The 18,041-nt window shown below is 34.4% G+C and overlaps 2 protein-coding genes across 2 annotated transcripts; both read right to left on the bottom strand.

Annotated features, from left to right (window-relative positions):
• Positions 1-3,982: 3,982 nt before the first annotated feature.
• On the bottom strand, positions 3,983-5,565 carry LOC118741478. The gene has a single exon (XM_036473470.1). It carries the CDS (start codon positions 4,856-4,858, stop codon positions 4,040-4,042), a length of 819 nt encoding a protein of 272 aa, XP_036329363.1. The 5' UTR covers positions 4,859-5,565; the 3' UTR covers positions 3,983-4,039.
• A 3,638-nt stretch (positions 5,566-9,203) lies between these two features.
• On the bottom strand, positions 9,204-14,674 carry LOC118741474 (unconventional myosin ID; the record flags this gene model as incomplete). The annotated part of the gene is given in 9 exon segments (XM_036473465.1): positions 9,204-9,958; positions 10,024-10,181; positions 11,218-12,315; positions 12,317-12,613; positions 13,103-13,182; positions 13,265-13,648; positions 13,717-13,942; positions 14,065-14,284; positions 14,372-14,674. Coding segments are annotated over 9 exon segments (2,935 nt in total), but the record flags the coding sequence as incomplete, so codon positions are not given.
• Between the last annotated feature and the right edge of the window lie 3,367 nt (positions 14,675-18,041).

Here is an 18,041-nt window from a genome sequence, read left to right as displayed (position 1 = left end):
CGCTGCACCAATTTCTTCCAAACTTGGCACAGTTGTTGGCCTTCGCATAACATACCAAATGGCCGAAAATTTTTAAAATCGCTCAATAACCACGCCTACTTCCCATATAACGGTAATTTTCAGAAATACGAAAACTGCGATATTTTAGTAACTACTGGAGATTATTCACTCAAAATTGATATTTATAATAAGTTTTAGACGAAAAATAAGAATATTACAAAATTTTGGCAAATGGGCGTAGCCACGCCCACTTATGGTTACATGTGTATATCTTGGTAACCGCTACACCAATTTCTTCCAAACTTGGCACAGTTGTTGGTCCTGGTACAACATACCAAATGGCCGAAAATTTCTAAAATCGGACAATAACCACGCCCACATCCCATATAACGGTAATTTCGAGAAATACAAAATCTTCGATAAAGCAGTAAATATTGAAGCTAATTTATTCAAAATTGATGGTTGCAACAATTCTTTACCAAGAAATACGTTTATGACAAAATTTTGGAAAATGGGCGTAGCACCGCCCACTTGTGATATGTATCTCGCTAGCCGTTCTAGCAATTTGTACCAAGCTCGGTATGGTTATTGTGCTTGCAACATAAAAGCAACCCGTTGAAAATTGTTGAAATCGGACTAAAATTGAGGCCGCTTTTCATATAACGGTAAATTTCAAAAATGCTTGAAATTTCAATATTTCGAAATTTAAGGACGCTAATTTACTTAAAATGTATACACCCCGGCTTATCATGTAGCGGTGGCTTTCGGAAAGGTGGAAAACATATATTTAATACTTGCGCCGGGTATTTAATGTTCGGCTCCGCCCGAACTTAGACTTTCTTACTTGTTATTTTAGAGTTTGTTTTGATCCGACACAAGCACGCGCCTGCCTCCGCAAGCATCCCCTCTGCCCAGTGCTTATTATATTTCTGTTCCTCTTTCCTTTTTCGTTCTTATTTTTTCATTTTGCTTTGAACTATGGTAAATTTGCTCAAAGTGTGGTGGCACGGAAAAATTTTTGGTATGGTGGCAGCCGACACTTCTCTACCGACACCGTCGGTCGAGTGGTGCACTCGTCGACGTGTGGTATATTTGGCCGACTGCACCCCAAAATTTCTGGCAGAAATTAGTTCACAGCGAAAATGCGCCTTCCCATTCATAGACGTTCTCTGCTAATATGTATATCTTCATTGTCATGACAGTATTGTCCGGTGTAAACCCTAAATTAGGTGTACCGTTAATTTCTTTATGACACATTGATCGAAACTACATCAAATTAGTATCCGACCATCTTCCAGGTGCCATCTTCAAATAATCGAAAACGGTTCACAGGGTCCAAAGTATCCCGTAACATACAAAAAAAATTAAAAAAAAATATTCCAATGAATTGATAAGCTTTCTGCTTTTTTACAAGTCGGTTAAAAAGCAAAAATTACCGATTTTGTTTTGTTGTTTTTAATTACTCAGTAATAGAGCTTTTGCACGATATGTATTTGCATATGGAAATGCTACTTTTTTGTATTCACTGGGTTGTACCATATATTAGAACGTATCAGAAAAGTAGGATATAATAAATACGCCACAAGAAAATTTCGCAATCCCTTTTTTGAAGGCACCGTTCGCTCGATTTGAATGAAACATACACCGATTAAAAGGATATAACTTCCTCTAATCCAAAAATGTTAATCCCGAAAATATAGGGGCGTGGCGTCTGACATATAGACTAAAATGTGAAAACCAATATATATCTAAAACGAATTATGCTGGGGAACTGAAACTTAGCACAGATGCATAGATTGTATATACCCTACTTACGGTGAAAAATGGTAGGTACTGGGAAAGTGGGCGTGGCACCTCCTATACAAACTGAATTTCTCTTCGGTCATCTCGGTCATCGCTGTAACCGCCTCTGCTAACGTCATGAAATTTGACACAGCATTGAATGTTGTCAATACCGTACTTACGGCGAAAAGTGATAGATTTTGGAAAAGGGGCGTGGCACCGCCTATACAAATTGCAATTCTCATATCGCTTATCTTTGGAACCCCTTATGCTGACGTCCTGAAATTTGACACAACTATTTATGATATCAATAACGTACTTATGGCGAAAAGTGGTAGATAATAGGAAAGGGGGCGTGGCACCGCCCATACAAACTGAAATTCTCATATCATTTATCTCTGGAACTGCCTATGCTAACGTCCTGAAATTTGACACAGCAACATATATTGTCAATATCGTACTTACGGCGAAAAATTGTAGATTTTGGAAATGGGGGGGTGGCACCGCCCATACAGACTGAAATTCTCATATCGCTTACCTCTGCAACCGCTTATGCTGACGTCCTGAAATGGTACACCGCAATATATGTTGTCAATAGCGTATTTTCGGCGAAGGGTGGTAGATTTTGTCAAGGGGGGCGTGGCACCGCCCATACAAACTGAAATTCTCATATCGGTTATCTCTGCAACCACTTCATTTATACACATATAAAATCGCAAGAATCATTCAATTGGGAACTATTTTCACCCAGATTTTAAAATCGCATTCAATGATTGTTGTTTTCTGCAAAAGTTTTTCGAAGGATCTGTGTGTTTGTCCTACGATAGGTGGCGCAGGGACTAAGAGCTCTCCTACAAAATCATATTTATGATCAGATTTTTTTCCCCTTTTAAAACACATATTAGTAACATAAAGTTTGGTGTAACTTGGTAGCCCAATCGTGTGATGAAAAAATATTGGGCCTTAGTCCAGTCTTGACAAAAACCCGTGTGAAACCGCCGTTAGAGAAGGAAATATTGGCTGCATTTCTTTATTCATTCTGAACGTTTGGAATAAATTTTTTTGTTTATTCTTTAGAACGTTCCTGATGATATGTTGACGTATATTTCAAACGCATTCTGTTTATTCCGGCTGTGAAATGCGATTATCCGGAACGTATAAAGAAACGAAGCCATTATCTTTTGTTGTAAACCTTCAAGATACTTTCTCAACCGTTAACGATTCTGATGAAAAAAGAAAGTTTATGTAGATGTGGGCAATTTAGTTTTTAACATCCAAGTCTGAGAGCCTCTGAGACAATATAATCGAAAAACTTATTTACAGTCTGAATTGGTATATGTTTGACATATTAGTCAGTGATGAACATCTCATGTATACATACAAATACATATGGATATTTTTTATAAACGAAAATCGAGGTTCCTTTTTCGGTATAATTTCAAAAGCTACTAAAGTGACTTAGAGGAGACTTGGTAGAATTAGCATTAATCAATCCGATTTTCCTGTAAATTCGCTATAAATTATGCTGGTGGACTTCAAAATAGTAATTCGCATTAAGGAGTTAGTATTGGTGACAGGTAAAATTCAAAAGTGTGTGAAAAAAATGTCGAATTTCGACAACTAAGCGATACCAGTTTACATACATACATATGCAAATACATACATATCTTGTAACAGCGCAGCTAGAAAAATTGCCAGAAATCTGTTAGATATCAGTCAGACTCGTCGGCAAAAAAGTCAGAAATCTATGATTTTGGCCAATATCGGTCCGCCGATTCTGACGGATATATAACAGATGTCTGACCAAATAATCGTGGAAAATAAGAATTATCAGACGTGTATGCCCGAAATCGGACATAATTCGCTCAGACATATCGGATAAGGGAATAAATAAAATTCTCCTGACATTTCGCCCAGAAAAATCTGTACGAAACCTGTAAGACTTGTCTAAATAGTCAACTTTTTATTCCGACTTGTCTGATATCAGAAATTGTCTGGTAAATGTGCTAGCAGGGAGGGCTCTAATAAACAAAACAAGGTAACGATTTGTATTTGTGAGGCTCTTTTAAAAATTAAAATCTGCATGCGGCTCTTATTAGCTTCACGCTAAACCTTCTTGGCTGCCCTAGCATGCATGCGAATCAGTTTTTTTTTTTTAAGTTTTTAAAATAAAACACTATGCTGCACAAACCAGAGATCTTCATTTATTAAAAAGTTTTAGTCAAATTAAAGCATTGTTCAAAATATTTTATTTTTTTTACGTATCTTGCCAGTGTAAATGAAATTCTCGTTCAAATACATTTCGATCGTAGAGTTGAACCGCACTGATGCGCGCTGATATATCCAAACGTAATTCATTTATTGCCAAATGGAAATTTTGCCTTGCGGTTCGTTGCTTTTCCACTGGCAGATGTACAAGCGGTTTACGAAACACACTCAGAATTTTTTTCAAATGATACTCCACACTAGCGCAACGACCTATGCAGACCCACAGGTTTTCGGGGTTATGGATGTTTCCCGGAAATCGTTTGCGAAAATCAAAAGGAGCTTGACCAACAGTCAACAGAGCTTTGACTTCAGCTATAATGTTATTGTGAGTACGAGTATCGGTAAGGCTAAGCGTCCGGTACTCGTATTTGTCGCAGAAAGACATTAAATCACCCACGCAGCACCACGGCTGTGTTGCCAACTCAGTATGCTTACTGCCCCAATTTACATATTTCCCGTTGGTAGAAGTTGAAGGGCTGGAACGATTTTGGAAACTTGTTCTCAAATCATTAAAGCTTTCTTCATTGCTTGCAGAGGATGCAGATAAAAGGTTATGCGATTCATCTTCGCTAAACGTCTGCGTCTCGTTAAGCTTTTCAAATGTATCATCTTTTTTCGATTCGGGTGGCTCATTTATTGTTACACTTTTTGCTGTCGTTGGTAACGGCGGCTTAAGTTGATTATCAAATTTTGATTCAGGTGTGTCATTTATTGATACCCTTTTTGTTGTTACTTCCTTTTCAATTTCTGACCCTTCTCTTCTGTTCTCACGCACTTGTTTCAAAAAGCGACGCACTCTCCAAGACATAATAACAATTATTCAATTTTATATGTTTACATATAATTTATATTTAAAGTGGCCTACGAAAGGAATTCGAATACTTTTTTAATGTATGTAACTGTTTTGTTGTTGTTATTTTTGCTGTTAATATTTAATTTGCACCGTTTATGCAATGATCACCTTGACTGTTTCCTCATCGACAACAATAATGTATTGGGCGTTTTCGCTGTGCATTTGCGCCACGACACTTCTTTCTACCTAATACTCTTTTGCTTCGGCTTATCTTGTTTTGTCCTGTCGAATTTATCGGTTGATCAAATTAGCTCAGTTGTACTATGAAGTATTTCGGGAATCGCGACACTCAGAAAAATGGGAAAGAAATGGGAAGAGTAGGCATAGGTCATTTTAGATGAAAAAGTTCCTAAACTCCCATATAAAAACTTACTATTATTTTTGTTAACACTTAATGAAACAACTTAAACTACAGCTGTAATTGGTCAAAAATATTGAATTGCAAGTGCATGATATTAGTGATTAAAAAATTGGTTTCGACTCACGCTTCACATCAATCCAGTGCAGCAATACTTAGTCTATAGTTTCCAACATTTAAAACTTTCTCCACAGCATCGAATTTTTTCGCTCCGTGTGCATATTTACAAACATACATATGTATGTACATATGTATGTATGTATTATTTGCATACATTCGTTTGTGCATACCTGATTCTTGGCCACTTAAACTGAATGTTGTATTGTCTGCTTTATATTTAGCAATGCAGACGAAATAAGTGTGAAAGTAAAAATATCACTGCATGGCGTGCAAAAATAGTGGAAATCAAAAAGCTGAGATTTGCGTTTTCAAAGTTGTTTCTTTATTTATTGTATAAGTATTAAAATATGCACTTTGTTTTACATAGATATACATATATTATATATAAAACATAATAATATTAAAAGCTTTGTTTGTGTGTATGAATGTACATATATACTTCAGCGTGTCAGTTATTTACCAAAGTAATTCAAGAACTAAAAAACTAGTTCCTATTATTTAAAACAAAAACCTTGTTAAATTTTATTAGCTTTGTTTGAAGATTGTAGGAATTTTCATTTTTTTTTTAACTAATTGCAGCATGTTTTAAAAAAACAACTAGATACAACAGCCGGGAGTATACTGTAGTTACATACAAACATACATATATACTCCTATAAGAGAAACCTCCGTTTCTTGGTTATAGGCCCAAGCCAGAATAATGATGCAAAAGTTGAAAATTGGCATAGAAAATCAGCGCTATTGATCATTGATTTAACCCTTAATAAACTTTGGGCCAGTTTCTTATAGAAATACATAGTTTTTTGTTAGATTGATTTGATCAATAGATAGAAGAAAAATCCCGTATACTTGTTTGGATGTATGTGGTGATGGTATTTCGATATTAAATCCTTGGCTTAGAATACATATATAGCCTATAATCGAAATATTAAATCAATTTGATAAATAACGGACACCCTAATAAACTTGTACATAAATATTTTGTTCATAATAAAATTGTATAGTAATGTAAAGGCAGTGTCTCACGACAGATTTGCACATTTTTTTACGTTGAAATCGGTTAACGTGGTTCAAACTTATGCGGTAACATATGTACATAAAAAAAAAAATAAAAAAAAATAAAAAAAAAGATTCCGACGAATTGATAACCTTCTCCTTTTTGTGAAGTCGGCTAATAAAAAAATTGGGACGACAGTTTTTTTTAAAAAGTCATACGATTGGTACTTCTTTGAATAAATTGTTTTTCGGGATTGGGATAAAGAAAAATATTTGTGCATACACACGAATGGGATACGATTTGCACCAAATTCCTGGCAATGTCCAATCGCGTGACACTGCCTTTACAGTTGATTCGCGCCTCTTCTAAGCGTTTTCTTCAATTCCGTGGCGTAACAAGTAGCTTAAGTAAAAAAAAATGCGTTACCTCAACAGTATGTTATACGTAACCACAGCGAGCGACTGCACCAAGTACAACATAACACAAAAGCTTTATAAAACTTACATTTGCATACATATGGGTGTTTCCATGATGTCGGACGTGATATTCGTACGACTTTAGAGTTAAATAAATCATACGAAAGCGGAAGTCACTTAAACAAAAAAAAATTGCCGTTAAGTAGCTCTTATACCGTCCTTTGGTTGACAAAAAAAAAATTAGATGTGCTTGGAACACTGGTGTCGGGAAAATCGACGAACGGACGTGACAAAAACAAAGGTGGTTTTAGAGTACATGTAAAAATAAGCAGAACTCTGCGAATGCTGTGAGGGTTTCCATTCATAAACATTTTTTAAATAATATCAAATTACGGACCATTACAACCAATTCGTACTTAATCAGAAGCAATCGTTGCTGATTTTGTTTTGAATTAAAATGAGATAACAGACGTGACAGATTTTTTCCCCGTACACATATTTAATTAAATTTGTTTTCAGATCTCTCCATCGTTTGGCGTTTCATAACCTCTTTTCGCGATCAGAATACGAAATTTAAAGATATAAAGTCGTTTGGGCTCATTTACTTGCATTTTCGGTTTACTTGTACATTTTGTGAAAACACCCATATAAGAAACTTGTGTGTACATATACATTCGAACATAGAAATTCTTCCACGCAACCCTAAGACACTTTGCTTAGTTTAAATGGTTACCATTTTGTTCCATTTATGTATATCGTGCAATTTCTTTCTTTCTCATATCTACTAACCCTGCAAACAATTTTATTCTGAAGTATTCTGAATCGTAGAGAAATTTTAATGAATTCGTAAAGATCCCATTCGATTTTTTGCCGAATTTTCTAAAATGAAATAACCCTGCAAACCATTTTTTCAGAGTATTCTGAATCGTAAAGAATTTTTAAAGAATTCGGAAAGATCCCATCCGATTTTTTGCCGAATTTTCTAAAATGAAATAAACTATGCACACTTCCATTCTTTCAAGAAATTTTGAAAGAAAATCGGTAAAGAAATGTAAACAATGCTGCTATGTGAAGAATTTCTTGCAGTTTTTTTTTAGAATTTTCTTTATTTTTCGTACAGAAATTTCTTTGCGAGTTTGTGTCAATCACTTGATATAATTTTCTTTGAAGATTCGTAAAAAAATCGTTACAGAAATCAGATACTCCTAAAAATTTCGTTAAGATTTCGGGAACTTTGGTTTGCAGGGAAGTACTATATGTATATACGTTTATATATGTACATATACATACATACATATGTATATACAATTCAGGAAGTCAGAAATTTGTTAACTTCTAATACGTAATTCCTAAAGCCGAATTTCCACTAGGCATTGTAATGACAAAAAATTCACTTATTTATAGAGTAGCTTAATTACATTGTGTGGTATTGGTTAAGGCATGCCGATTAATCACGATTACATTTTGGATACATACTATTGTTTGTACACACATATGTAGATACATACATGCATGCATGTGCTCATGCAGCATGTACATACATGCACACAATATAACTATGTATTTATGTACATATTTATATTCAAAATTTAAACTATAAAAGCAGTTCACAAAAAAATATGTTAACGTAACTGGTATTTGATGTACATTTTGATTGAAGTCATTACACGGCCCCCTTCCCCTACCAGCAATAATAGGTTAACAGGGCAATTCTGGCAACTATCTTTCGACTCACCACAGTCTTTCAAAAGACAAATATCTTTCGCAAGACAATTGTCAATTCTGGCAACTACCTTGGTAGCCCTTTACTGTCTTTCGCAAGACTAATTGTAAGATCTGCTAACGTAGAGGTCTTAGCGTTATGCTGTCACCTTTTAGAAATAAGTTTTTACAAATTAAAGTAAATTTAAAAAAATAATATATTTCTCTTTTTAAAGCAATAAAAATTAAGAAATAAAAGAAAATGAAATAAAAAAAAATATGTTAAATGGAAATAAAAATATTTTTAAAATTAAATTAAATGAAAGAAAAAAATCTTTTTTAAAAAACTAAAATGTAAAAATTAAATTTAAAAAGAGAAACATTTCATCGGAACATGAGAATGCAGTACTTAAAAATCAAATTAAATAAAAAAAGGATTTAATTAAAAAAAATCGAACTCGGATCCTTCGAATAGCGAGCTAAATGATATACAAATGCTCTCTCTCAAAATAGCTTTTCAATACGAGTGGTGTATGAGAGAGTTTTTTTTCTAAGTCTTTTGTGCTAGAATAACAAAAGTCTTTGGAACTATCTTGCCATCTGTCTTTCAATTGTCTTACGAAAATATTTTAATATCTTAGCCAGAATTACCCTGTAAGATTTACATTCGAACAAGGACTGTCACTTCAGCAGAAGTTTTTGGAAAACTTTTTGTGCTTTAACAAAACAGATAATCTTAAAATTGTATACATATTTAGTTTGTGTTTTCGTATGATATGGCACCATTTAAGTACATACGTGTTATATTATACAGTTTTACTTTAAAATCAATCAATAAATTTTTGTAATATAAACCATAATTAAAAAAAAAATGGTACAAATGCATTTAATACTCTTCGGACTACTCGAATAGCATTGGTAACGAATATCATATAACGTACATATGCAATTTAATGGCAAATTGTGTCATTGTTTTTAGAGCAACACACAAATAATTTGTTTTTGACGCCAATGCAAACGATGCAACATTATGCACAACAACAACAAAAAAAAAAAGATAAAATCAAAACGAGGTTTTAAAAAACTGGAAAAAATTACTTTTAAAATGAATTTAGCGCCATAACCAAACAATTAAACAATAAGATTAAATAATAAAGCTATGTTAATGTATATGGATATATGTACAACAAAATGTACGCGCGGTACGGAAGGGTTAAAAGTCATTGTCATACGATAGATAGTACGCGCAATAGTCCTTGGATATACATAGCACAGATATGTAGTATTTGGTTCTTTAGACACAATAATATGGTGGGACTTCAAGAATTATATTACCCGCTGCATGGCGGAAATTGGGAATCTCAACACCAGGTTCACGCTCTATTGTAATGGTACGCGATTTACCACCCAACCGGCAGGCGATTGTGGCAGAGACGTCCACGCGCAGTTCTCGCTGACAAATGCTAAATCATGAAAAACATATATTAGTTTCAAAGGTTATGTACATAAATTTAGCCTTGAAACATACTCAAAATACTTTTTACAGATTACGCCCACAAGTTCGCCGACACGGTCCTCTTTTAGTTGATAATTTTCTCCTTGTAGTGCGAATACCAAGTCGTTGTTTGCAGGCGAATGAAATACTATAAGTTGGTCCCGGCCAGGACTTATGCTGATCGATGTTAACTAAACGGGACGAAATCAAATTCAATTATTCATATTTAACAACTAGGAAAGTAATGAAATGTATGGATGTTCGTCACAACGATGTACCGCCGTGGAATATCTGGCATCAACAGATAAGTGGTTTGGGCCAGGATAGATTGGGTTATTTAAAAGGGCAACGTCCCAAAACATTGATGTCGATTGTGCAGCAGTTGGAACTTAAATGCACATATCGTTAGTATAGTAAGGAAGGGGGCGTACTCACATCGTCAGTGAAATACAAAAAGCCGCCACTAACTAAAAATCCAAAATTCACTTAGTGTGTGGGTTTTTTGCATTTTAGCGACGATGTGAGTTGAGTCCTTTCCATACATTCTAATGGCGTTTTCTTTCTACCGAACAATGTTGCCTTCTCAGTGCCCTCTATGCACAAATGATAAGAAGAGGGCAATGAAAAGGCAACACTTAACATTGTTAATACCATTAGACAATGTGATTCTGATAATTCAATACAAGAGCTTTCCTAACTTTGCATATTGACTTTGCTATTTATAACGCCTATCTTACGCTTATGCTATTTTCAATACTAGGTGCATTCTTTTGCAACCGATTTACAAAAGAACACTCGCTTAAATGACGAAATACACGCAAAACAACAACACAAACTCGGCTATTTATCCGAGCTCAGCGAGGCCGGTTAAAAAATACGGGAAATTTTTGCTTCCTTATATACGTGACATATATTTTAAAAGAGTATATATATTACGCGAATACCTCGCATAATTACTCATTTAAATTGGTTTTTGTATCTAAATCACGTTAAACTAATCACATGTTTCTTGCCAGCTACCAACAGGGTTGCTTAGGAACCTAGAAGGAAATTTAGCAGCACATGTACACGACTGAAGATCTATTCTGATCTAAATCAACCGATTAACCGTTTTTTAGTTTCATTTAACAATGTGGTTTTGATTTGGCGGCAAGTGCCATTGAATTTGACATAGTGAAAACCAGCCTTAATGAAGATGTCAAAGAGATGGGAGTAGGTATTACTTACATCTTTAATGGATATAGACCGATTCATGTTTTTGAATTTATGTTTGGCTCCATCTAATTTATAAATTGCTGTATCCGTTACAATAAAGGCACGATCAGCAGATTTATTATGTTTATTGTATTTCTTTGCAAAAGAGGAAAAGAGAATTGCATTGTATGCTTCGGTGTTTTTCAAATTCTTTGTATTGATGGTATAAGCCTGATAGCCTGTATTTTCTTGCGAGTTGGCCAAATAATCACCTATCCATTTGCGTTGTTGTCCCCAATGTAGACGCCGGCCTTTAATCGCAGTAGCAGCAATAATTTGCAGACGCAGCTGAGGCCACTCAGATCGTGGAAACTTACGTAGTATCATATAAGCTCGCCAGTTGTTAAAAATTCGTCGCAATTGCGGCTCAGCATTTCGTCCCGCCAATGGTGGTTGTGGCCATTGGATGCTACGACCATAATCTCTTGTATTTTTAGCATTGCGGAAGCGTTGAGCTAAGTCCTGCACGTAAGATCGTAGTTTGTAAACTTTATATGCGCGCATTATGGCGAGCGCCGCTTTCATTTTCTTGTAATTACGGCGTGCAATCCAACCACGAACTTGCTTTTGTAACAAAGTAACTATGTGAGGAATCATTTCATTTCGCTGTTGCTCTAGTGTAAACAATGTTTGCGGTGAACGTATGAACACCTTTGTATGTCCATATTTCACATCGTTGGCGAATCCTTTTTCCTCAATTAAGACTCGCACGCCGTCCCGTTCGCTCCCGGCACGGAAATTTGGCCATGTGTACTGTGAAATCATTTTGTAACGTAATAAGAATTTGTCGTAACGTTGACGATGGACAAATCCAGCTCGGCGGACTCGTACATTTTCAAGCAGCCCAAGATATCGGACCTGATGCTGTACACGCTCGTCATCAAATACAGTAGCACTCTTGATATCGTTCGGCTTAACACACCGGACGTAAAATGGTTCCTTTTTTAAAAGTATGTTCACGAGATCTACCATGGAGCGTTGGAAGAGTGTTCCAGCGGTCAAAGGACGTTTGGTAGTCTTCTTAATATCCTGAGCACCTTCGGGCCACATTTCGCTCAGGTTGGGATTTTTTCGAGTGATGCAAAAGGCGTTTGAAATCTTGATACAATGTGTCCTTATTTTTTTCAATGAATCCGTTGATGTTGTAAATAACGTCTCCAGCGTAGTGAGTAATGCGAAAATCTTCACGATGTTTTAGTTCTTTGTCCATTGGTTTTAATTGGCGGCTGGTGTAATGCGCATGGCCACTAAGATTTTTGTCCATGGCAGCAAGTAGAGTCTCATCGTTTATTTTACCCACTGAGAGACAAGCCTCATCCATAATAGCAATCATACCTCTATGTGGCTGTTCGATGAGATCGCAGATTATCTGAATTAAAGCAAATTAGTAACATTAGCAAAAAACTAATAATTATAATGTTTGTTTGGCCTTATAATTCATTTTCAACAATTTTTAATGTTTTTCCGCAAAAAATTTTCAATAGAAACGACCTCAAGCTCCATTTCAAAAGTGCACTCGCTCAATTTTTATTAAAAAAAAAATAATAATAATGCATTTCAATTCGAATATATTAAAGCAAGAATCTTAGCTATAAAAACCTGCTTTTCCTCCACATCTACATGGCTTATTGTTTCTAGCAGAAAAGGGATGTCGTTGTGAACCAATTGAAAAAATGTTCAACGTTTTTCGAGATAAGAAGCAATGTGCTGCTTGAGAAAAATCGATAAGACCGTTTTTAAGATACGCATATTTTATTATACATGTGAAAGGTATGGGATTTTTCCAAATTTTTGCTAAAACATTAATTCGAATTACAATTTATTGCGGAAAAACATTTAAACGAATCTTTAAAATTACCTTATTATTAAAGTAGTCGATATTGGTCCATTCTATACCTTCACGTTGATACTCTTCCTGCTCTTGCTTTAGTACAAGTTCTGCAAGAATATAAAAGGAGAATCGTGAAAACAGCAAAATTTCAAAAATGGAATCCCCATGCATTTAATTAACAAATCTTACCAATGAACAACTGTTGCAGCTTCTCGTTGCAATAATTTATGCAATATTGCTCGAAACTATTGCTGTCGAAAATTTCAAAGCCGTAAATGTCTAAAACCCCAATCACAGAGTTGAAACGCGCCTGACTCTTAGAACCACGAAACAAAATTGCCCGATTTATACGCGATATGATCCAAGTAAATAGGCGATCGTAAATGGCTTTAGACAACGCATCTTTACCATACTCAGCTTGCGTGGCGTTATGCTCCTTTTGCATAACATTGCCACCAGCAGCAATAATTCGAGTCGTCAACGAATTCGAAAGCTCGTTCTCCGTTACCTGTAGTAATTTGGCTGCATGTTCCAAATGCGCTTTGTTGCTTATAACCAAATCATCTTCGATAGCTATAAATAAGAGATAATTTTTGAAATGAGACTTGTTTCTTTCAATAAGTTTTCACAGCAATTCATACATTGAAATTCAATATTGCCCAAATGTAAAATAGCAGCAACGGTGCGCCAAATAGTGTGGACTTCTTCGGTGGAAAAACCAAGCGTCTTAAAAGCATTATTTGTGATTTTGTAGTCTGATTTTTCGGATAGTATATCCATACTGCCTTGGTTCATATAATGGTATCTACTAGGATCTTTGATTAGATAAAATTGATGTAATTCATGTTCGCTAGCGCCTCGAAGGAGCTGTAACAAAGTATACAACGCATTAGCACTTCATTTGCACAGCGGAAACTAATAGATATGGTAAATGTGCAAAATTTTTTCACTTCTAGTTCGCGTCTAGAGCCTAATAATGCTTCATCTACCTGATAAAAGCTATGAAAATTTCGCTCCCCAGCTTGTTGTTGCACAACTCTTGATTTTTCCAATAAATAGTTGGTGACAATGCCGCCTACAGGGTCTCCTTTATAGTCAAACTCAATATCCATATATTTTCCAAATCTACTTGAATTGTCGTTCCGATTTGTCTTTGCATTTCCAAATGTTTCCAGAATTGAATTGCTTTGTATTAGTACGTTTTTCACCCTAAAAAAACAAAAGTCCTAATGTAGTCTTTATATTCATATTTGCTCGAAATTACAGCAAAAAAATATAATCATTGTATTTATTTACCTTTCAATCTCATTTTGACCGTGTATATTTGTAACGGCTGCAATATATTTCATAATAATTTTTGACGCTTCGGTTTTACCAGCACCGGACTCTCCTGAGATCAGAATGCATGTGTCCTGATGTCGTTGCTTTAATATTTTATATGCTGCATCAGCTATGGCGAAAATGTGCGGTGGATTCTCGAACAACTCACGTCCTTTATATGTTTTTATGGTTTCGGGACCATAAATATTCATTTGACGGTATGGATTCATGGAAACGCATACTTCACCAATATATGTATAAATAGAACCAACTTGAAACCTGCAATGAAAAAAATACCTCTTATTTTTGTAATATACATATTTAACTTTTAAAACTCTTAAAAACCCTAAAAAATATTCCAAATGTTGGAGTTATAAGCCGAATGGCATCTTTTTCGAAAAGCTATATCTATCTATCTAGCTAAGTACATACAGTGCCGGACAAAAGTATTGGCACAGAGAATTTTTCGCAATATCTGAAAAGTTTTTTATTCTAATTTATTTTCGATAATTTATTATAAATATATAGTTCGTCTTACACCAAAAAACATAAAAACAAAATCTCTAAATTTGTGCAAAACTCAGGAAAATTCATTAAATTTGCATACTTATTTGCAACTTTCTATTCAGATTTTTTAGAAAAATTCTAAGTATGCAGTTTTATAGCTCAACTAATTTTAGTATAACAAAGTGCAAGCTTGAAGGTGCTAAAAAATCGCATTGATTTTTGGTAATTTTTTTTCAGTCAGGTTCTTCCGTACAAAGTATGTTCGACAATTATTTTTTGTATGGAGAAAATGAGCAACACCTTCTACTAAAAAAATGTTCAAAAATCAACGCAATTTTTTAGAAACTTGCACTTTGTTATACTAAAATTAGTTGGGCTATAAAACTATATACTTAGAATTTTTCTAAAAAATCGTAATAAAAAGTTGCAAATTAGTATGCAAATTTATTGAATTTTCCTGAGTTTTGCACAAAGTTTAGAGATTTTGTTTTTATGTTTTTTGGTGAAGTATGAACTATCTTTTTATTAAAAAATATTGAAAATAAATTGGATTAAAAAACTTTGCATATATTGCGAACAATTCTCTGTGCCAATAATTTTGTCCGGCACTGTATGTATGTATACAATAGAGTTGCGCACTTTAGTTCTTTTGAGTGAACCGTTCAGTTGTAGTTCGCTCAGCTCAGTGAACTAGTTCTTTAGTTCATTCAGTTCATTTAGTTTGATTGATGAATTATCATACATATTACATACAAAACTAAAACTTTGGTAATTTGAATTCCCAGAATACTTTTACAAACGTAAAAAACGCACATAAATATGTTTAGGAACATAAATCACATAAAAATTTTGCAGTCTTTTTCAATCGACGGCATACATTTGCAGTAATGGTAATCTTATTAGAATTATTGTTATTACACAAAAATATTTAGTTACATACGTAGCATATTTAATTTTAACATCGTATCAATCATTTACAGAGATTTCGTATACATAAACACAAATAAAAGAGTATGGCCCGTAGTCATAAAGAAGTTAGAAAAAGGTTTTAACGATTGAAATTGTGTTTTATAGTAATCACTAGGGCCCGGATTTTTATGCGCTAAAAAATCGAAATTATTATTATTATTATTATTATTATTGTAATGTACCCCAAAAAACCAAAAATATGCACTAAAAACTGAAAAATATGCACTAAAAAAATATGCTAAAAGACTTCTCGCTTTTTTAATTTTTTTTTTATTTACTTTTCATATTTAATACAAGTTTATAATTAACAAAATAATATATTGTAATTTTTAGTGCCACGAAAAACTCAAAATTAATTAAATATAAGTACATATGTTTAAAATTTTAAAATATGTATGTATAAAAAATTAAGCACTTGAAGTAAAAAGTAAAAATTTCATTTACAATAAATTTAAAATACATATTTAATTTCCATATTTTTTTTTTTAATTTGCTTTGTTCGGGGCTTTATTGGTAAACAAATAGATAGTTCTTTAAAATTTTAACCGACTTGCAAAAGATGAGGAGGTTATCAGTTCGTCGGAATATTTTTTTTTTTTGTTTTTTTATGTATGTTACCGCATAACTTTGGACCACGTCAACCGATTTCGAAAATTCGGTAGGTAGTGTCTTAGAGGTGGTCCCATACTAATCTGGTTAAGACCCGATCAGAAACTTGTACTTTGTTCTACTGGAATTCAATAGGCTACAAAACTGCATACTCAGAATGTTTCTAGGAAATCTAATTAAAAAAGTCAGAATTTTTTACGAACGTTTGCTGATTTTTTTTTTAAATTGCGCAACTTGGATTTACACTGGTTTTGCTAAAGAATGAACTATATTTTTATAAACAAATAACCAAAACTAAATGTATCGGAACTATTTCTCGCATGTTTGTTTGCCAAAAATTGTTCAACGGCTCAGCGCCAGTGAGTCATTCGCAATCATATGCAGCGAATGCCGATTTATACTAAAGCCAGCCTTTCGACATAAGCTACTTTTCCATACGAACACATACATACATATGTAGTATATAATATTGTTTCCTGGTGACAAGATGAACGTTTCTCTCGCATCGTTCACTTCAACAGTTTGCAACACCGTTTGTAATGAACTGTGAAGTTCCCAGCTATCACAGAGTTCGTTTTCCTTCCACCATTGCACACGTCTTTAGAGCGATGATGTACATACATACATTAGGGTGGTTCTTAAATGTATGAAGCATATTTTTACATCAGATTTCCTAAACCTCAACCGTTACGTCGATGCTGCTATAGTCGACTAGTACTAAATATTTTAAATGGAAACTGCTGGAAACACATCATTTACGTTATATCCATCGATTTAGTGCCAAATTTTTCCCTCTTTGTTATAAATACTTTTGAAACCGTACGATTTGCAGAACATGTCGCTTAATTTTAATTTTTTGAGTCTCCATAGAGTAATCTGAACTTTGACCCCTTTGTTACACGCCTTAACCGTCTCCAATCGGGACCAAAATGTATATGTGATGTCTTCGACTATAGTAGTATCGATTTCGGGTATTAAATGAAAAAAAAAAAATAAAAATTTTTTCTCCCGCCCCAATGGAGGAATCTGACATTCCCCCCCCCCCCGTCCGACATGCCTTAGTCGAGCCAAACCGGGACCCAAATTTATTTGTGATATGTTCCACTATGGTGGTATCGTTTTTGGGTATGAGTTGGCAAAAAAAAATAATTTTAATTTTTGAGTCTCCATAGAGGAATCTGAACTTTGCCCCCTGTGCGACACGCCTTAACACCGTCTCCAATCGGGACCAAAATTTACATGAGATATGTTTGACTGGTTTTACCGATCGAGGGGTTGAGGCTGAAAAAAAAGTTAATTTGCTTTTTAACGACCACCCTAACATACATACTACGTACATATATTTTCAAGTATGTGTGATGTCATCCATCGCAAGTGCGCATACCTGACTCATATTGTTGTTGACTAATCATTTGAAATATGTGTCTAGGTTTGTATGAAGATGTTATAATCTTTGCTCAAACCGTTCCGATTTGAAAAGGGAGTGAGTGGGGTTGGTTCGAACCAAGGCATATTAAACAGGTAGTAGCAGTAGAGCAGCTGGTTTGATTGTTTTTTTTTT

The sequence above is a fragment of the Rhagoletis pomonella genome, unplaced genomic scaffold, assembly GCF_013731165.1.
Source record: "Rhagoletis pomonella isolate Grant_MI unplaced genomic scaffold, Rhpom_1.0 Rhpom_scaffold_00006, whole genome shotgun sequence".
In the NCBI taxonomy this organism is placed as follows: domain Eukaryota; kingdom Metazoa; phylum Arthropoda; class Insecta; order Diptera; family Tephritidae; genus Rhagoletis; species Rhagoletis pomonella.
Note: the sequence above shows the minus strand (reverse complement) of the source record. Positions and strands in the feature narration are given on the sequence as shown.

What these genes read in the sequence shown, in the direction of transcription:
- LOC118741478 (XM_036473470.1), bottom strand. Translation starts at nt 4,858, where the DNA reads ATGTCTTGGAGAGTGCGTCGCTTTTTGAAACAAGTGCGTGAGAACAGA.